This window comes from Dipteris shenzhenensis, chromosome 23 (genome assembly GCF_047967505.1).
Source record: "Dipteris shenzhenensis isolate YYH24624 ecotype China chromosome 23, Dip_SZ_1.0, whole genome shotgun sequence".
In the NCBI taxonomy this organism is placed as follows: Eukaryota; Viridiplantae; Streptophyta; class Polypodiopsida; order Gleicheniales; family Dipteridaceae; genus Dipteris; species Dipteris shenzhenensis.
In genome coordinates this window covers 6,253,262-6,275,386 of record NC_141618.1, presented here as the reverse complement: position 1 = coordinate 6,275,386, position 22,125 = coordinate 6,253,262, and the positions used below count along the sequence as shown (strand labels likewise).

Below are 22,125 nucleotides of genomic sequence, written 5' to 3'. Positions count from 1 at the left end.
TGCACTTAGCAACAGCTTTCTATGCCTCCCTCCTTTCCGCAGGTCCTGACACACAGGCCAGAGATGTGGCTACAGAGGAAGTTTGGCAGAGTTTACCTGTGTTGGTCTCACCAAAGATGATTTGCTTACTTGATGCACGCTTTACCAACACAGAATTCAAGTCTGCCCTCTCCGCTCTTCATAAGGGAAAATGCACTGGTTTCGATGGTATTACTCCTTTCTTTATAGCCTTTTGGGATATGATAGGTGATCCTATTACTTCAGCCCTGCAGGGCATTTGGGACTCGGGTGAGATGCCTGACTCACTGACCGAGGGACTCATACACCTTATCCCAAAAGGTGGCAACATGAATTTCCCATTGGAGACCCATCACTCTGTTGGGCACTTTATACAAAATCCTTGCAAAGGCTATCAGCATCCGATTGCAGCCCCTTCTTCCAGATCTCATCCATGATACTCAGACAGGCTTTGTGCATGGTAGCAGCATATTTGACAATATCTTTTCCTTTTGGGAAGCCACTGAGTGGGCTATGCAGAGCGGGTAGAGGCTAGCAGTTCTACTCCTGGACTTTGAGAAAGCCTATGACAAAGTAGATTGGGGCTTTCTTGAGGGCACTCTTCTATGTTTTGGTTTTTCAGATGCTTGGATTAGAGGGGTGGCCTCCCTTTATAAATCAGCTCACAGCCAGGTTCTCATTGGAGGGGTAAGGGGTGACAGATTTCAAATTTCCAGATCAGTTCATCAAGGATGCCCTTTAGCCCCCTTCCTCTTTCTTTTTGTGGCAGAAGCTATGAGTATCTTCCTTAGATCTCAGGCTGAGCTTTTTGGGTTGAGATTGCCCTTGAGAGAGGAGTAGGAGCTTCTTGACTGTGAGTTGGCTGATGACACTGCTATTTTTATTGAGGCCTCTTCGCAGTCACTTGATTCTTTCCAGACAGCCTTGAATATTTTTTGCTCAGCTGCAGGGGCACACATTAACTGGCATAAACCTTCGGCTTTTGGATTAGTGATGAGGAAACTCCAGACTGGGGAGTTGACCTTGGCTTTTCCTAGATTCAGAGGGGTGTTCCTGTCAGATATTTGGGATGCCAGGTAGGGTTGGGAATCTCTCCAGCACAACAGTTTGTCCCAGTACGAGAAAGTATAAGGAAAAAACTACTTTTTTGGAGCTCATCCCAACTCGACCTTGCTTCTAAGAGTTGTGGTAGTGAACCAGGCTCTTTTGGCCACCGCCTGGTTTGTGTGTTCTTGCTGGTGCCGGCGGTCTAGGGATTGCATCACTCAGCTCATTAGACCAATCATGAATTTTTTATGGAGTGGACTTGATGGCACAACAGATGTTGCAGCGAGGGTGGCCTGGGAGACCATTATTCTCCCTACATCTGAAGGGGGCCTTAACATCATTGACCCGGACTTGCAAAGCAGGGCATTGCTTTGTAAGGTGGTGGTGAGGGGACTCATGCCTAGGCAGGAATCTTGGAAGGATTTCTTTTTTGGACGCATTTAGGCTTGCACACCAACGTTGGGAGATGATTGGGTGGACAGCCCAAGATGGATTTTTACTTCAGCCCCTCTCAGATCTCCTGCCTCTCCTCTCATGACGTTGGGGATGGAGGTAAAGAGGTTGCCTTTCAGCCTGTCAGGATTGCTGGTTTTGTGGACCATGGAGCGGGCTTGGAGTGGTACTTAGACCCCGACCCTCTGCTTTTGGCCTTGGGGTCTTGGAGGTTGTGGTTGTATGGAGGTGCACCTATCAGGTGCTTGCAGTGGGACCCAGGAGAGTGGGAGTGGATAGATCATGGGCACCGAGAGAGGGGAATTCCCTTTTTTCGTTTCACGGTTGGTAATGCCAAGAGATTTCAGCTGAACAGTAGGGGTTGGGTTCCCTCCAGAGCCCCCCATTGGGACAGCTTCTTCATCACTGCAGATTTGCGTAGGAATTTCTGAAGGAGGCTCTCGAAATCCCTCAGAAATAGAAAGATCACTCTTTTCTTTTGGCTTTCTATTCATGGAGGGATTGCAGTGAACCTGTGGAGATCACGTTTTGGGGCTGATCCCACTTGCCCTCGCTGTCATTCTGCAGAGAAGTCAGTGCGACATTGCCTTTGGGACTGCAGTCAGCAGGCGAGGACTATTTGGAAAGGGGTTGCGAGGATACTCAGCATTTTTCATACTTCCCCTTTCTTCATGACTTGGGGGCTTGGTCGCTTGGTTATCCCTTGCTGGGCCCCAGGTGCTTTATGAGGGTGAGCCTTCTTCTTGGGCACTCTCGGTCCGCCGGCAGGTGATAGAGCCTTGCTCTCTTCAGGATGTACCACTTACTCCCTTCAGGGCTTCTCATGCTTCAGTGGACACCTCTTGGGAGATCTTGGCTAGCTCTCTTGGCATATTTGGAGAGCCAGATGTATAGAGGCCTTGGATGGCACCCAGATACACCCTTCATAGGTGTTCACGGGTATTTGGACTGACACGGTTCACACTTTGATAGCCATTTGGGCTAGCATGCAGGGACCTTCATGGGCAGCCTCCTCTAGAAGGACTGTTTTTCTTCCAGTTTGGAAGGGTTCTCCCTTTTTCTCGGAGGTCTCTACTGGATTGAGATGGCACTATCAGCCCCAATTCTTTCTTTTTGGCTCTTGAGCTTTTCATGCATTGCATGGTGTATCCCGTATGGAGCTTGCTCTAACAGTTTTCTTTAATACTTAATAGAAGTCTCTTTTTGAAGAAAAAAAAAATGTTATTAGAAGATGTACTTTCTATTTCATTTGGAGAAGTTCTATTCATAATTATCGAAGTCTTGTACTCCGTTGACACATTGGACCACTATGAACCTTTTCAATCTTTGGTTCCTCATCATCAAAAGTGTCAAATCATGTTTGCCAAAAATGTTTGAGGTGGGAGCTTGTTCTCTTCCAGAAGTATTATCGAAGAGCTAATGCCACTAGTGTGAGGAGACATACCTCCTACTTCATGACACCAAGGAGCAGAGAGCCATGCAATGCAACGCCATACTAAAGAATGCACAAGTACAGAAAGTGCCATGGTGCACACTCATAGGAATGCTACAATACAAATGCACCAATGGGCGATGAAAGTATATGAGGAGTGTTGTTGTACAAGTGCACTCAAGTACAAATTTACAAGAAGTGGCGTGGAACATGTGTGTGAGAGAATGAATGCTTGGTAAGTGCAAGAGTGATAACAACATACATAGAAGTGAACACAACCAAACCTACTTGTGAGAACCAGCCCTCCAAAGACATAAATTGGTCAGTCTCAATCCATCCACTGGTACAATGTTACACTTTCACTAGCACAACAACACACCGGTGAGCTCATAGATCCTACATTTTGAGTTGTACTTTCACAAAAAACTGAACTTGTTAAGATTGTCAACAAGAAGATTGTTGTCATTGTTTGAAACTTGGCACTGAGAAGTGCTCTACAAAAGCTATTTTAAAACATAAACTATAGTCCCTAAAAATTTGTACGGACTTTGATTTTAAAGAGGATCTAAGTAGAACACCTATTCAATCTACTAAAAATTATGGTAAACACACATGAGCGAAATTGCTCCCTTGAATGTTTCTAATTAGGGAGAGGTACCAAACTGACCACCTGTTTGATTTGGGATGAGTGTTAAGAAAACACCTTGTATACTTTCAGGAGCTAGTAGTTAACTTAAATTGACCACACATTGGTAGGAATGTTGTTGTAGATGAAGCCTCTTGAACAATCACAATTTCGTTTAGGAATTAAATCAACTATATGTTCATATTGAAGTCGAAGATGAAAATGAACTCTCTTTATTGGTTGTTATGATGACTCTCAAATCGACCAAGCCTCTCTCCTCTCCTTTTCTCAATGCTCGTCCCCTATACTTCCTCCACCCTTGCCTTCATCCTAGTTGGTCGCATCCAGTGGCGATGACTTGCGACTTCTCCTATTGCCGAAATCTCCACTCTCATCATTTCTCACCCTATCTCCCTCGCTTATTCCCCAACTTAGTCCCTTGATGACTTCGGATATCCGATTGAGCCAAAGTCCCGTCATTCTCTAGCTCTTCGGTGGCATCATAACTCCTCCATGCAAACATCCATGTGCATATCCTAGTGACTTTGGAGTGAACTGGGTCAGCGATCATGTTGATGTCAACAACCTTGTCCTCCTCCATGTATACCTCTATGTACACCTCTCTCATGGATACCTAAGATGGTGGTTCAATTAGGTGGCTTCCTGGTCATATCACCTTGGATGTCAGCAACCTTGCCCGTCGTCATCAACTCTAATTGTCCCCGTGACCACATGGTTTCTTTGTTAAGTAGCGAGGTTGCCTAGTCACAAATGCACTTCAGTCATCCTTGCACCATAGGTCACATGTCATCCCTTGTATAAGGTCTCTTCTAGTCAAAAACCTCAGAGTACAAGATCTCTAATGATCCGAGGCTTCATGTCATCGTTGTACCGTGGTGAATGACCTTCGAGACCCCTTCCAAATCTGCTTTAACAACCCCCCTGAATTGATAAAATCACTCAAAGAAAAAATACCTCTTGCAAAGCATGAGAAACAAGTGGTGGAGTATTACTCAAGGAACCTAAGCATATGCGAATCTTGAGAGAAAACCAGGACTGTGACTGAAAATGCCAAACCAAATTAGTGAGAGTCTCAAAGAAGAAAGGACTTCCACTCCTCTCTAAAAAACATCGTCCTCTTGGTTGATGAAAACCTGGAAATCCCCTGCATCCTTGACCAAATGGCCATCAATATTCAGACACAGTTCTGTTGGTGGAGGCTATCAAGGATCCTTTGAATGTTTGTCATGATTAATGCAACTTCAGATGAAAAAAAAAACAACTTTGGGGAAGGAAATCCAGGAGTTAATTGCCGAGATACTTCTGCAAAGAACGATTTTTGGGTAGAAGATTTGTCAAATGTGCACGTTCAATTTATTGCAGTATTAACTCGATAGGTGGCACATTTTTCAAAATGCAGTGAAAATATATAAACCTGTGTTTTTGGAGCCTTGAATAGACGTGGAGCAATGATGGTCAAACCAATCTCCTTTGTTGCGGCAAGAAACAGAAGAGCCTCTATAGCAGCCTCCCTTGTCCGCACATTTGTGTCCCCTAGTTTCTCCACTAACACACCTACAATTTCACTTGACGAGGACTCAATTTCCTTGCTTGGTACTTCAGCAGAATACCGCTTGAAAAAGGAGCGCAAGACCTGCAAAATGAGTTTCAATTGCAGACAATGAGATATAATATGAAGTCATAGATAGAAAATAGCAATGAGTGGCAAAAGATAATATGATGTTAATTTTATAAACACCATTTCTTTCAATTAGCTTCTCTACAATGCTTGGATATAATTTATATTTATCAAAATATATACTGCTATCACAGCAGGAAGTATGCATATATCCCCAACAAGGTGACCGAGTAGATATTAAACGCATCCAACTTCAAAATATATACAGAGATACTCTGTAAATAGGCACTAAGGGTGATCATACCATATGATCCTCTTGTTCTCCTCGCACTTGGATCTTGAAGACTTTGGTTATATGGTGGTTCTCCCATTAGGTTATTGCAATGGGAATGGATTGATTAAGGGCACCGAGAGAAGAGCATCCCCTTCTTTCGTTACATAGTCAGAAATGCCATGAGATTTCAGCTTAGCAGTAGAGGTTGGAGGCCCTCCGAGCTCCTCATTGGGATAGTTTTCAGATTTCTACATAGGTGCAAAAAAACTTTTGGAGGAGGCTCTCGAAATCCCTCAAGAATAGAAAGATCACTCTCTTCTTTTGGCTTTCTATGCATGGAAGGATTGTAGTGAACCTATGGAGATCCAGGTTGGGGCTGACCCTACTTGTCCTCGATGCCACGCAGCAGTTAAGTTAGTTCAGCATTGCCTGCGCTGGGAGTGCAGGCTGGGAGTGCAGACAGGCGAGGATGATTTGGAAGGGTGTTGCTAGGATTTTTAGCATATTTCATCGAGCACCCTTGTTCATGACTTGGGGATCAGTGGCATGGTTATCTCTTACTAGCCCTCAGGTGTTTTTTGAGGGACGTGACTCAGACTCAGCCTTCATTATACGACGACACTCTGTGGAGTCTTGTTCTCTCCAGGATGTTCCCTTCACTCCTTTCAGAGCTGCTCATGCCTCGGTGGACACATCATAGGAGATTTTGGCTAGCATTGCAGCTTGGCATATTTGGAGGGCCAGATGTATGAAGGCGATGAAGGGTTCCCAGGTCCACCCTTCCCAGTCTATGGCCAATATATGGACAGATACTATACACACATCGTTAGCCATCTGGACAAGCATGCAGGGATCCTCTGGAGCAGCTACAGCCAAGAGAGGTACTTTTTTCAGAGTTTGGAGAGGATCTCCTTTCTTCTCAGAGTCTCCTTTAGGGTTGAGGTGGCACTTTCAGCCTCCACCGTGGATCTTTGTTAGCTCTTTTTGAGCTTGGTTTTTTCTCATGCATGGCATAATGTACTCCCTCATTAGAGCTTGCTCTTGTTTCATTCATACTTAACGAAGTAAATTTTTGCAAAAATAATAAATCCTAAAGATTCAAACGAGTTCTTAGCTCTGATTCAACTAGTGACTATTGAATCTGAATGAGATAGTTCCAAACTAGAGATTGAGAGGTCTCCTCTTTCCCGGAGTTTCAGAGTACAAGGCCAATCTCAAGTCATCCCAATTGCAAAGGAGAGATTCAACAAAGGGGAGTGTGCTTGAGTCCTATGACTAGAGGATAACAACTAATGGGGGCCAAATACTGACTCCATGGTCCAAAATGGAGGAGTTAATGCCATGAAAAGAGAGTTGTTGCTCCAAGGCTAAATTGATGGATAGAGGCCTTCACTACAAGCTTGGCAAGCAAACCCTTAAATTTTGATTCTAGAGTCCAAAATGCTGACGCCTCCCTCCTTCCTTTGGATCTTGTATCCTAAATATATATCTATAGCTCAAGGAAACACTTGATATCAGTCTATAGACGTGCCTCATGCTCTAAGCATCAAAGATGGAACAAGAAATTATGCACTCGCTTGTAGGACTTGGTTGACAACCAAAGCCTTGCCTGTAAGAGAAAGGCATGATATGCTCTAGTATATCGACTTCTTCCAATGCCAATGATGTCTAGCGTGAGAGATTTTTTTTTTTTTTTTTGCAAAAAAGAGACTTCTATTAAGTAAGAAAGAAACTCGCTAGAGCAAGCTTTGTGCGGAAATACAACATGCTAAGCATGTAATAAAAAACACCTCAGAGGAATGAGGTAGAAAGAAACCAAGGCTAAGGCTGAAAATGCCAACTCAACCCTGTAGAAGTCTAAGCAAAGAAGGGAGAGTCTCTCCAATCTCTGAGAAAAGTAACTCTCCTGGAGGAGGCTACTCGAGATGATCCCTACATGGTCGCCCCAACCAGCCATCAAAGTGTGTACCGTATTTGTCCAAGTACTGGCCAAGATCTAAGAAGGGTGAACCTGAGAACCCTCCAAATCCTCAGTAAATCTGGCTCTCCAAATGTGCCATGCTGCAATGCTAGCTAAGACCTCCCATGGAGAGTCGATTGAGGAATGAGCAGCCCTGAAGAGAGTGGCCGGAACATCCTCTAGAGAGCACGACACCACAAGGTGTCGTCGGATGTGAAGAGCCAAAGAGGAGTCAAGTCTCTCAAAAAAGACCTGGGGCCTTGAAAGAATAAGCCAAGCCGTTGATCCCCAGGCCAAGCGTGAGAGATTTGAGATGTATAGAAAGGAATATTAATAGCAAGAATCTTTTATTTGCACACTCAACTGACCTACGGTTCATGAAGAAGAATAACTAATGTTGTAAGGAGATTTTTGTGGTTAGACCATCGCTTTGCTCCCAAGGGCTCCGCTCCAATGACTGGGCACTTTGCAATCTTATCCTCGTAGTCAAGGATATGATTGTCCATCAAGATTTTTGAATGTGAAAGAAACTTCCCTTAAGTATGAAAAGAATCCCAAGAGTATGAATTCAAGGTGCAAATACATCATGCATAGCATAAAATCTCAGGGAATCCAACCCCCATGTCAAAAAGTAAACAACCATGATTGTGGCTGAAAGCGCCATACGAAGCCCAAAGGAGAATTGAAAAGAAAAGGCCTATCTCTTCATTCCCTAAGAAATAACCTCCTCTTGGGCACTCTGGATCTCAAATTCCCTTGCATGCTAGACTAGATGGCCCTCAAAGTATGCACAATGTCTGTCCATTTACTGGCCAAAGTTTGAGCTGGGTATACCTATGTACCACCTACTACCTCCATGCATCTGGCCCTCAAAATGTGCTAAGCAAAGGTACTAACAACAATATCTCAACTCGTGCTGACCAAAGCATGAGATGGAAAGCTTTCCGTAGGCTTCCAGAGGAGACCCAATCTCAGTTGACAAGACATCTCTTAGAGGGAGTGCAGCCATTCCAGAAGATTAGGTAAACATAGATGATATGCCACTCACTTGCTCCACTTAGGCAGGTACTTTTACAAGAGGCGGTGTTCCACTTCAGGTTTTGGCCTTTCGAGATGCACATGAGGATGCTTTAGTTTTTAGTGTGTAGGATGGTGGCAGATTGCTCAGGTCCACAGAGGACATCTTGCTTGAGTCTACTTTTCAGCCTATCAGGGTTGTAGGTCTTTTGGTGCAGGGATCAGTTTCAGAGTGGTTCCTCGACCTAGACGCCCAGCTACTCTCCACTGGATCTTGGAGGCTTTGGCTCTACGGGGGAGTTCCCATTAGGTATTTGCAGTGGGACCCTGGACAGTGGAAGTAAATTGACACATGGCATCGAGAAAAGAGCATCCCCTTCTTTTGTTACACAGTCAGTAATGCCAGGAGATTTCAGCTCAGTAGTAGAGGTTGGAGACCTTCCAAAGTTCCTCATTGGGAGACATTTGATATCACTACAGATTTGTAGAGGTGCTTCTGGAGGAGACTCTGGAAATCCTACAGGAATAGAAAGATCACTCTCTTCTTTTGGCTTTCTATCCATGGTGGGATTGCAGTGAACCTTTGGAGATCCGACCCTACTTGCTCTCGTTGCCTCTTTGCTTCGAAGACTATTCAGCATTGCTTATGGGATTACAGACAGGCGAGGATGATTTGGATGGGGGTAGCCAGGATTTTCAGTTACTTTGCCCACTCCCCATTCTTTATGACATGGGGCTCAGTGACTTGGCTTTCTCTTACAGGGCCTCAGGTATTCTATGAGAGAGTTGACTCCTCTCGGGCCATTTCGGTTCGACGTCATTAGATTGAGTCCTATTCGTTGGATGTGGTACCACACCTTCCTTTTACAGCTGTACATGCCTCTGTGGATACTTCTTGGGAGATTCTAGCGAGCATAGCATCCTGGCATATCTGGAGATCCAGATGCACAGAGGCTTTGGAGGGTACTCAGGTTCATCCCTCGCACGCATTGGCTAGCATCTAGAAAGACACCGTACATACTTTGATGGCCGTATGGACGAGTATGCAGGGAGATTCCCGTGCAGCCTCAGCTAGGAGGGCTTCTTTCGTAAGGGAATGGAAGGATTCTCCTTTCTTCTCTGAGACTCCTACAGGGTTGAGGTGGCACTTTCAACCTCAGCCTTGGTTGTTTTCCACGTCACTTTGAGGGGGGTTTTATTTATCCTCATGATTTCATGATGTATTCCGCTTTGAGCTTGATATCGTGGGTTTTTTCTCTTACTTAATAGAAGTCTCTTTCTTGGGGGAAAAAAAAAAAGGCATGAGCTGGCCTATAGAGAGAAACAGGGACTGTGTAAACACAAAATTGAACAAGATAATGCCAATTCATAGCAGAAGAAGCATCCTAACTCTCATAGAAGATCTGAAGTCTAGTCAAGGATAGAAGCAAACAATCCCTAGGTTATAAACAAATGAGAAGAGGATAACTGCCCCATAATTCAAGCAATTCCTGGCCTATATGCACTCCCGACGGCAATTTATTACTAGATAGACTCGATAGAGCATGTGAGCACTGTGGATAGGAGAAATCAGGTCCAAAGGTCTAGCTCCAAATGTCTTCCTCTATTTCTTGACAATAGTGCCTCCATGAATAGAAAGCCAAAACAGAAGAGTGATCTTTATATCTCTAAAAGATCTTAAAAGCCTCCTTCAGAGTGAGCTGCTGCTCCTCCCCGACCCTTGTTGCCCCCTCTCCCTCAGCCCCTCCCTCCCTCCCCCTCCCTTGCCCTCTCTCCGTCTCCCTCTCAGCCCCCCGCCCCCTCCCCTCTCAGCGTGCCCCCCTTCCCCGCCCTCTCAGCCCGCTCCCCCTCCTCCGCCACCTCCTCTCCCCCGCTCCCTACCCTCTACCTCAGCCCCCCTTCTCCTCTCCCCCACTCCTACCCTCCGCCTCAGCCTCTCCCTTGCTCCCTACCCTCCGCCTCTGCCTGCTCCCTACCCCCCTCTCCTCTGCTCGGCTCCCTACCCCCCGCCTCAGCCCTCTCCTCTCCCCCGCTCCCTCCCCCGCCTCAGCCTTCTCCTCTACCGCCCTCTCTTCTCCCCCGCTCCCTACCCCCCGCCTCAGCCCTCTCCTCTACCCCCCTCCTCTCCCCCGCTCCCTGCCCCTCCTCCCTCCCCCTCTTCTCCTCCTCCTCCTCCTCTTCCTCCCTCCTCCTCCTCCCCTTCCTCCCTTTCCTCCTCAGCCCCTCCTCCTCCTCCTCCTCAGCTCACCTTCCTCCTCCTCCTCTCCCGAACAGCTTAGTGCGGAAGGAACCTCGTTCGTGTTCGAGTCGGCCTCACCCACCTCGATTGGACATGGCTCTGCCTTCAGCCAATCTCCGTCCACTCCCACCGGCTGCGAAAACAATTGTTTTCTCAAAAGATGAGTTGCAGCAGCTCAAAAAAGATATTGAGCAAGAGAGCTCGACATCGCTCTTTGTTCGCATCCATGGGTCCCACCCTTCCAGGTTACAGGCCAGGGACTGGATGCTCGCCACTCTACCTGGAGACCTCGCAGGACACCTTACAGATGTTCGTCTGCTTAGGCAAGGTTTCTTCCAGGTGGTTTTTGACTCCTCGGAGGTAGCTTGTACAGTGCTGTAGGCTAGCCCGTTAGCACTGAGCTCCAGGAGGATTTTTCTTACCCCTTTTTCTTTGGGGTTTGATCTTGTCAAGGAAGACAGCTGGACGATGTCAATTTTCATCAAATTTCCAGGCCTTCCTCAGGTGTACCATCGACTGCTACATTCCATTGGAGCCACATTTGGTGTGGTTACTGAGATCCCCCCTCTCCTTGAGATGCCTACTTCAGCAACAGAGGCAGTCAGGTCCGATGGGGTACCACGTGTTAGGGTCATTGTCTTTGACCCTAACATCTCGGATGACCACATTATACTTTAGCGTCCAAATGGCTCCTTCTTCAGATAGAGAGTCGAGATTGCACGGAGACAAGATCAGTGTAGGATTTACAGGACCCGTGGATGCTCTCCAACACCGGAGCAAACTGTTGTGAAGGAGAGATGCCCACCCCAACCTAGCAGCCTTAAATATCTGATGGAGATACCCCTCTGTACCCAAGTGAAACCAATATCATTACCCTAATCCGGGGAGTCATCATCGCAAATCCAAAAACCATTGGATTTATGCCAATTAATGTGTGCACCTACAGCCGATCTTCCATCCGGCCTCCTCCTCTCGTAGATGAGGATTGTCAGTTGGAATGCTCAGGGCCTCGAGGGTGTACCTCACCGCCGCCGCAGGCAGTTGATTTGTAACCAACTTCATCCAGGTGTTACTGGGGGTCCCATGGACATTCTGATGATTTAGGAACACAAATTCGATGCCAGGGATTGTTCCAAGTCGGGTAAGCTTCTTTCAGGCCACACTTTTTGATCACCCGCCTTGGGCACCAGGGGAGGTACTTGCATTTCTGTTTCTTCTTCTATACTCCCTTGGTGATTGGACACAGGATCATAGTCCCTTCCAGAGCTCAGTGGATTATACTTTTGATTGATGGGCATAAGGTTGGTCTCTTAAACCTTTATGCACCCAATTCTAGAGGGGACCATGTTCTTTTTTGGAAGGAACTGCTTTCTTGGTCGCATATTGCAGATGCTTGGATTATAGGGGGCAGCTTCAACATGGTTGAAATGCCCTCATACAAAAGGGGTGGTAGGGAAGGTGGCCTTCACTCCCTAGAGAGAGCAGCGTGGGATGCCTTCCTTTTTCAGTACTACGGCAAGGATGCTTGGCATGATGATGCTTTTCACAATCAGCCACATTCTCTCCAGTTTTCTTGGTCGACTAGGAGATTGCAGATGCCTATACAAGCACAGATTAACAGATTTTATGTGGGTGATTGGGCTCTTGACAAAGGTGGTATTGTTTACATTGCAGCTGAGGTGTCCACTTCGGATCATTTTCCAGTGGTTTTGATGGTCTTAGATCCCCATGAAAGGCACCGCTCTGCCAGTATCAGGATTCCATACTCTTTTTATGCAGAGGAGGGCTTGACAGAGACAGTGTTGAGGACCTGGGTATCTCATTTGCAGGATGGACAGCTTTCTCCTTCAGATTTAGCCGCAACCCTCTCTGATATCAGTGACTTTTATCTTTCCGTTGCTCGTATCAGAAGGGGTGAGATCCTCAAGCGTGAGATAGGTATCTGCCAGCAGTTGGCTGCCCTCCATAGGGAGGAGGAGCAGAAGAGGCCTACAGATGCTTAAATTCAGGAGCACCTTGCTGCAGCAAGGGCTCAGCAACAGTCACTTTTAGATCAGAGAACAGAGTACGTCTTTCACACCAGAGAGTCATTTTGGACACAAAAGGGAGGTAGGGTCAACAAGCAGTTCTTCTCTCCTCTTGGCCCCATACATAGTAGGGAGAGCGTCTCATAGCTTGTTGACTCAGGCAGAGTTCTTCAAACACATCCAGAGGCCGTCTTGCAAGTTGCCACCGATTTCTATGCCTCCCTTCTTACAGCAGATCCAGACACTCAGGATGCTAGAGTGGTTATTTGGCGACACCTACCTGGATTGGTGACAGGGGATATGAATGTTTCACTTTATGCACCCTTCACCAATGTAGAGTTCAGGACTACTCTCTCTGCCCTTCACAAGGGCAAGTGTCCTGGTTCAGATGGACTTACCACCTTATTTTTTATTACTTTTTGGGATCATATTGGGGATCATATTACCTCAGCCCTACAGGGTGTATGGGAGTCGGGTGAGATGCCAGACTCACTTCCAGAGGGCCTCATTCATTTGATTCCGAAAGGGGGTTGCAGGAATTTAGTGTCTCAGTGAAGACCGATTACCTTGCTGGGTACCTTGTACAAAATCCTAGCTAAAGCTATCAGCCTTCATCTGCAGCCCTTTCTACTAGATCTTATCCATGATACGCAGATGGGTTTTGTGCATGGCAGGAGCATCTTTGATAACATCTTCTCATTTTAGGAGGCTTCCGAGTGGGCCATGCATAATGGCCACAGGTTGGCCATTCTACTCTTGGATTTTGAGAAAGCTTATGACAGGGCAAACTAGGGCTTTTTGGAGGGCACACTTACTCGTTTGAGCTTCTCAGATGCATGGATCAGAGGGGTGTCAACCCTGTATAGATCAGCCCACAGCAAGGTTCTCATTGGTGGAGTCGAGGGACACAGGTTTGAGATTACCATATCAGTCTGTCACAGGGTTGCCCCCTAGCCCCCTTTTTATTCCTCTTTTTGGCTAAGGCTATGAGCTATTACATTAGAGCTCAAGCTGGAATCGTAGGGCTCGGGTTTCCTCTAAGGCAGGAGGATGAGCTCTTAGACAGTGAGTTAGCAGATAACACGGTTGTTTTTTTGGATGCCACTCCACAGACACTGAATTCATTTAGGATAGCATTGGATTTGTTTTGCATTACGGCAGGTGCACACATTAATTGGAACAAATCCAATGGCCTTTGGATAAGTGATGAGGACACTCCAGTCTGGGGGATTGACATAGGCTTCACTTGGATTTAGAGGGGAGTCTCCATCAAATATCTAGGATGCCAAGTTGGGTTGGGCATCTCTCCGGCACAGCAGTTCGCTCCCGTGTTGGAAAGTATCAGGAGGAAACTCATCTTTTGGAGTTCAGCCAGACTTGACCTTGCATCCAGAGTTGTGGTTGTGAACCAGGTATTGTTGGCCACTGCTTGGTTTGTTTGCTCATGTCGGTGCAGATCTAGAGCTTGTATCGCTCAGCTCATGAGACCTATCAGGAACTTCCTATGGAGCGGTTTAGATGGCACCTCAGATGTTGTATCCAGGGTGGCTTGGGAGACCTCATTCTCCCATAGGAGAAGGGGGTCTCAATATTATTGACCCGAGCTTGCAGAGTTTGTTCTTGCTATGCAAGTTTGTAGTACGTGGATTGATGCCTGAGAGGAGCCCTGGAAGGTTTTTTTCTCACGCAACATTCAGTCTTGCACCCCTTCTCATGGGGGAGATTGGTTGGACAGCAGCAGATGGATCTTTACTTCAGCCCATCTCAAATCTCCACCTTCCCCTCTCATGGCTGCTATTCTGAAAGCTTGGGGCTGCTTCAGAAACGTACTTCGCAGAGTTCCACCAACTTCTCGTGAAGAGATTCAAAGGCAGCCAATCATGTGGAATGACTCAATTTTGGATCATCATGGCAGGCCACTAGGAGTGTCACATTATATGCAGTGGTCTAGATGGGAGAGGGGACCTGCCTCTACTGTAGGCGGTTGGCAGGCCTTTATGAGATTTCCAGAGGATCAGAGACTTTTAGCAGTTGGCCACCTCAGAGGGAGTGCACTCAGGATACAGCAGATACAGGCAGCCATTCTGCCAGAGTGGATTGACACAGATGACACGCCGCTTATAGAGTCCACTTGGTGGGGAGCGTTCTCAGGGACATGCATTTTGTTATAGGTCATTGCGTTGCAGGATGCACATGAGGATACCCTTGTCTTTGATGTTCAGTCGGGAGGTACACTTATCATATCTTCTGATGATATTCTTTTGGAGGTTGCATTTCAACCTGTTAGGATTGCAGGATTCATGGAGTGGGGCAGGGATTCACAGTGGTATCTTGACCCTGATCCTATTCTCCTTGCACTAGGGTCCTGGAGACTCTGGCTATATGGTGGTTTCCCTAATAGGTTCTTGCAGTGGGACCCAGGGGAGTGGGAATGGATTGATGAGGGGCACCAAGAGAAGAGCTTTCCCTTCTTTCAATAGACAGTTAGAAATGCCCGGAGATTTCAGCTCAACAGTAGAGGTTGGAGACCCTCCAGAGCGCCACACTGGGATAGTTTTCAGATTTCCGCAGTTGTGCAGAAGAACTTTTGGCGTAGGCTCTAGAAATCCCTCAGGAATAGAAAGGTCACTCTTTTCTTTTGGCTTTCTATTCATGGAGGGATTGCAGTGAACTTGTGGAGATCCAGGTTCGACGGGGCTGACCCTACTTGTCCTTGTTGTCACATGGAAGTTGAGTCAGTATAGCATTGCCTTTGGGAGTGCAGACAGGCGAGGACGATCTGGAAAGGTGTTGCTAGGATTTTCAGCATCTTTTATACAGCACTTTTCTATATGACCTGGGGTTCAGTGGCTTAATTATCTCTTACTGGCCCATAGGTGTTCTTTGAGAGACATTATCCAGATCCCTAGCTTTCATTGTATGGCGACATTCAGTGGAGTCTTGTTCCCTCCAGGACGTTCCCCACACTCCTTTCAAAGCTGCTCATGCCTCAGTAGACACGTCTTGGGAGATTTTGGCTAGCATTGCAGCTTGGCATATGTGGAGAGCCAGGTGTACAGAGGCGATGGAGGTTATCCAAGTTCACCCTTCCCAGACTATGGCCAGTATTCGGACTGTGACACAGTACACACTCTGATGGCCATTTGGGCGAGCATGCAGGGATCCTCCCGAGCAACCACCACTGCCAAAAGAGTTACTTTTTTCAGAGTTTGGAGGGGATCTCCTTTCTTCTCTGAGTTGCCTTCAGGGTTGAGATGGCATTTTCAGCCTCCGCCTTGGTTGTTTATTAGCTCACTTTGAGCTGTTTTTTCATGCATTGCATGATGTACTCCCGCATTTGAGCTTGCTCTCGTGGTTTTCATTATACTTAATGAAGTAATTTTCTTGAAAGAAAAGAAAGCCTCCTTCAAAAGCATCTCTGCAAATCCAATTTGATATGAAATTGCTCCTGATGAGTAGCTCTAGATGATCACTAGCTCTTGGCTCAAACCTGAAATTCATTGGCATTAGTAAATTGAAAGAAAGAAATGGTTAGCAGATTCCAGTTAGTTAGTCACCTCAAAGGGAGTGCAGTGAGAATCCAATAGATTGATGCAGCCATACCCTTGTATTGGGTTCTTTTGGGAGGGAGGCCATTCTCGGTCTACTTGGCTAGGGGTCTTTATTATGAGAATAGGGATCACAGTTACGGTCATAGGATTTCAATGATCATAAGGGGATGCCTTGGTCTTTGATGTTTATTCTTGGGGGCGTGTTGTGCAAGTCTACGGAAGATATACTTATGCATTTTCCATTTCAGCTTGTTAGGTTGTAGGTCATATGGAGCACTGTTCCTTAGATTTAGGATGGTATCTAGAACCTAACCCAGATCACATTCCCTAGTTTCAGGAAGGGTTGTAGGTCATGTGGAGCAGTGTCCCCGTAAAGTATCTGCAATGGGTTTCTTGGGGATTGGGAACGGATTGAGGCATGGCATCAAGAGAAGAGACTCCCCTTCTTTCAATACACAGTCAATAATGCCACAAACGTTTTAGCTTAGCGTGAGAGGCTGGAGGCCCACCAGAACTCATCATTGGGGGAGAGTTTTCAAAAATCTCGTGATTTGAAGAAATCATTTTGGAAGAGACTCTAGAAATCCATCTTGGGCTCTTCACATCCGACGACATCTTGTGGAGTCGTGCTCTCTAGAGGATGTTTCAGCCACTCTCTTCAGAGCTGCTCATTCCTCGGTTGACTCTCCATGGGAAATCTTAGCTAGCATTGCAGCATGGCACATTTGGAGAGCCAGATGCACTGAGGCTCTGGAGGGTTCTCGGGTTCACCCTTCTCAGATCTTGGCCAGTACTTGGATAGATATGGTACACACTCTGATGGCCATTTGGGTGACCATGCAGGGATCATCTCGAGCAGCCTCCTCCAGGAGAGTTACTTTTCTCAAAGATTGGAGAGACTCTCCCTTCTTTGCTGAGACTTCTACAGGGTTGACTTGGCATTTTCAGCCTCAGCCTTGGTTTCTTTCTACCTCATTCCTCTGAGGTGTTTTCATTACATGCTTAGCATGTTGTATTTCCGCACAGAGCTTGCTCTAGTGAGTTTCTTTCTTACTTAATAGAAGTCTCCTTTTTGCAAAAAAAAAAAAGAAATCCATCCAGAATAGAAAATCACTCTTTTCTTTTGGCTTTCTATTCAAGGAGGGATTCCAATGAGCCAGTGGAGGCCCATATTTGGGATAGATTCCACATATATTTGTTGCCTTTCTACTGAGGAATCTATTCATCAACAATGCGTATGGGACTGCACATAGGCAAGGATCATCTGGAAGGGGGATTGCCATATTATTGAGCACTTTCTTCTTTTTTCATGACCTGGGACTCCGTAGCTTGGCTCTCTCTTCCGGGGCCTCAAGTCTTTTATGAGAGATATAACTCTTCGTGGGCTCTTTCAGTTTGACAACACTTGGTTGAGTCTTGGGCTCTCTCTAGCCTGCCTCCAAACTGAACTAAGAAAACCATAATATCTCCTCTCCTTTGCCACAAAAAGACCTATCACCAATTTCACAAAGGCTCAAGGGCAGCAGGCTTTGGGACAAGCTCACATCTTTACTTTGTAGGCCATCATGAGGAGGCAAAATCAGAAGGTCTCGAAAGGTCTTTTGCACAGTTCCGCGATCTCACATAATTAGCGCCCTTCACAAGATCTAGATTCTGAAGAGGAGTCCGTCACTCCAGCCCGTTGCTCAGCCCGTTACACAGATCGTCGCTCAGCCTGTTTTGAATGTTGGCTGCGAAGATCCGAGCGTGACATACTACCGTCATGGTCGAGGTCAAGCTCTTGGAAGCGGCCGTCCACAGCAGCATTGAATTCGCCAAAGCTCGCACAACAAAGTTGCGCAGAGTATCATCCAGTAGTCGCCTTTGATGTTGAAGGCTCTGTGGTTTGTGATGCTGTGTGTTGTTGAAGCCGTCGGGGCTTAGGTCATTGCGGGGCTACCGTAAGGCACAACTGAACCAATCTGGAGCCCCCCTTCCCGTTCGCAACACCTTTTCTGGAGCTGAGGTGCTGCTATGCCTCTTCTAGGAGCCCCCCTGTGCAGGTTGCGATTGGTCTTTGTGAAGCAATGTTGGAGCATCGCAGACCTGTGTGCCCTGGCAGCCTTGGTGGATGGTCTCTGTGACCTGTGAGTGAGTGAGCTTGTTTGGGTGTGCTTGGACAAGCTCGAGGTGCAATGAGCGATCAACGTGAACATATAGGCGACGGACATGAGCAACGATGGGTGTCGGACATGAGCAAACGGAGGCGTTGCGGTGTGTCGTCTTGGCTATAGGTGCTTTTTGCTACCGTTTTGGAATGGCCCTGTGTTGTTGCCTGCTGGAGAGGTCGTGAGCCTTCGTTTTGAAGGGCTCGTTGCCATGGGCCTTGTGAATTCTACAGCATTTGCTAGTTAGATCAAGCGTCTCTCTTCTCCCTACAGACAACAACGCTTTGTTAAGCTAAAACAAAGATCTGTCCACTCAAGGAGTCCCCAAAGGTATATCGATCTCTTTGCAGCAATTCCACCGACTGCTCGTTTTTTTTTTTTTTTTCTTTTTTTTCTTTTTTTTTCCAAAAAAGAGACTTCTATTAAGTAAGAAAGAAACCCGCTAGAGCAAGCTCTATGTGGAAATACACCATGCTAAGCATGTAATAAAAACACCTCATAGGAATGAGGTAGAAAGAAACCAAGGCTGAGGCTGAAAATGCCATCTCAACCCTGTAGAAGTCTCAGCAAAGAAGGGATAGTCTTTCCAATCTCTGAGAAAAGTAACTCTCCTGGAGGAGGCTGCTCGAGATGATCCTTGCATGGCCGCCCAAATGGCCATCAGAGTGTGTATCGTATCTGTCCAAGTACTGGCCAAGATATGAGAAGGGTGAACCTGAGAACCCTCCAAAGCCTCAGTGTACCTGGCTCTCCAAATGTGCCATGCTGCAATGCTAGCTAGGATCTCCCATGGAGAGTCGACCGAGGAGTGAGCAGCCCTGAAAAGAGTGGCCGGAACATCCTCTAGAGAGCACGACTCCACAAGGTGTCATCGGATGTGAAGAGCCCAAAAGGAGTCAAGTCTCTCAAAAAATACATGGGGCCCTGAAAGAGTAAGCCAAGCCGCTGATCCCCAGGTCATATAGAAAGGTAGGCGAACAAAAGTGCTGAAAAGTCTTGCAATCCCCTTCCATATGATTCTCGCTTGTCTGCAATCCCATAGGCAGTGTTGTATTGTCTCCAAAGCAGAAAGGCAGCGAGGGCAAGAAGGGTCAGCTCCGAACTTGGACCTCCAATGGTTCACTGCTATCCCACCATGAATAAAAAGCCAAAAGAAGAGAGTGATTTTCTATTCCGGTGGGATTTCTAGAGCCTCTGCCAAAAAATTATCTGCAAGTCAGCAGAAATCTGAAAGTTCTCCCAATGAGGAGCTCTGGTAGGCTTCCAACCCCTAGAGCTGAGCTGGAATTTCCTAGCATTATTGACTGTGTAACGAAAGAAGGGGATGCCCTTCTCTCGGTGCCCTTCATCTATCCATTCCCATTCCCCAGGGTCCCACTGCAAAAACTTAATTGGGACACCTCCATAGAGCCATAGCCTCCATGAGCCAAGGGCGAGGAGAAGCGCGGGTCAGGATCCAAGTACCACTGTGAAAGAGAGCCATGCTCCATGAAGCCCACTATCCTGACTGGCTGAAACGGTACCTCCAACAAGATATCGTCTGTGGATCTGACAGCCTGCCCCTCGAAGAAACATCAAATACTAAGGCATCCTCATGTGGATCAAGAAAAGCAATCACCTGTAAAGGAACTCCCAATCTGGAAAATGCCCCCATCCAGGTGGAGCAAATAATAGGCATGTCATCTGTGTCCACCCAATCCAAGGGCAAGGCTGCATCAATCTGTTGGACTCTCCCTGCACTCCCTCTGAGATTAAGAACCAATCTGGGCCTGTTGGTCTACAGGAAGCTTCCTGAAGGCTTTCCATGCTCCCGCTGTAGATGCAGGGCCCCTCTCCCATCTTGGCCACTACATGTAAGGAGAAGCTCCAAGTGGTCTGCCAAGCTCATCCAAAATCCTGTCATTCCACATGATAGGCTGCCTTTCAATCTCTTCATGGGTGGATGGGGGAATCCTGCGAAGAGTACTCCTGAAGCAGGCCCATGCTTTCAGGATAGCAACCATAAGAGGGGAAGAGGGAGACCTGAGGTGGGCTGTGTTGAAAACCCATCTAGTATTGTGTGTCCAATCCTCTCCTGAAGTGGGCGTGCGAGACTGTATGCATCTGATAAAAAAATCCTTCCAAGGCTCTTGTCCTGGCATAAGCCCTCTCACAACGAACTTGCAGAGTAAAGCTCTGCAATGTGGATCTGGGTCGATGATATTCAAACCCCCTTCTCTTGTAGGGAGAATCAAGGTCTCCCAAGCCACCCTGGCTGTAACATCAGTTGTGCCATCTAGACCACTTCATAATGAGTTTCATATAGGCCTCTTAAGCTGAGTGATACAATCCCTAGAGTGGCACCAACAAGAGCATACAAACCATGCTGTGGCTAGAAGAACCTGGTTAACCACCACCACCCTGGAGGCCAAGTCAAGTTTGGCTGAGCTCCAGAAAAGGAGCTTTCTTCTGATGCTTTCCAACACCGGAGCAAACTGTTGTGAGGGAGAGATGCCCACCCCAACCTGGCAGTCCAAATATCTAACATAGAAGCCCCTCTGTACCCAAGTGAAGCCAATATCATTACCCCAATCCGGGGTGTCATCCTCGTAAATCCAAAAACCACTGGATTTATGCCAATTAATGTGTGCACCTGCAGCCGTGCAAAACAAATCCAAGGCTGTCCGGAAGGAAGTGAGTGTCCTGGGGGAGGCATCCAAAAAAACAGCCGCGTCATCTGCCAACTCACTATCCAGGAGCTCTTCTTCCGGGCGGATAAGAAGCCTCAGCCCATAAATATCAGCTTGAGATCTAATGTAGATACTCATAGCTTCCGCCACAAACAGAAAAAGAAACGGGGCAAGAGGACAACCCTGGCGGACGGATCTGGAAATCTGAAACCTGTCCCCTCTTACCCCCCCAATGAGCAACTGGCTATGGGCTGATTTGTAGAGAGAGGATACTCCTCTAATCCATGCATTTGAAAAACCAAAGTGAGATAGAGTACCCTCTAAGAAATCCCAGTCTACTCTGTCGTAAGCTTTCTCAAAGTCCAAGAGTAGATTGGCCAATCTCTGGCGGCTCTGCATGGCCCATTCTGAGGCCTCCCAAAATGAGAAAATATTATCAAAAATACTTCTGCCATGCACAAACCCTGTCTGTGTGTCATGAATCAAATCTGGAAGAAAAACCTGTAGCCGTAGACTAATGGCTTTCGTCAAAATCTTGTAAAAAGTGCCCAAAAGAGTGATGTGTCTCCATTGAGACACAAGATTCCTATTATCCCCCTTTGGAATGAGATGAATGAGACCATCTGTGAGTGAGTCCGGCATCTCACCAGAGTCCCACACGCCCTGCAGGGCTGATGTAATGAGATCACCAATCTGCTTTAAAAAGTAATAAAAAAGGAGGGGGTAAGTCCATTTGAACCTGGGCACTTGCCCTTGTGAAGGGCAAGTAATGCAGTCTTGAATTCTGCATTGGAGAAAGGTGCATCCAGAGAAACATACATCTCATCCTTCACCAATACAGGGATACCCTACCAAATAACCTCTCTGGCATCATCAATGGCCTGTGTGCCTAGATCTGCAGTAAGAAGGGATGCAAAAAAATCTGAAGCTACACGCATGACAGCATCAGGATCTGTGTTTGTTGACCCTGCCACCCATCTGAATCCAAAAGGATTCCCGTGCATGAAAGGCATACTTTGCTCTCTGA

General features: G+C 46.8%; 1 protein-coding gene across 1 annotated transcript in view; it reads right to left on the bottom strand.

Moving 5' to 3' along the window:
- The window catches only part of LOC147886916 (uncharacterized), a 379,240-nt gene that overhangs the window by 138,993 nt on the left and 218,122 nt on the right, over nucleotides 1-22,125 (bottom strand). The window contains exon 11 of the mRNA XM_087394075.1: nucleotides 5,011-5,229. Coding sequence (XP_087250201.1) covers nucleotides 5,011-5,229 — 219 coding nt within the window. The remainder of the gene's footprint in view (nucleotides 1-5,010; nucleotides 5,230-22,125) is intronic.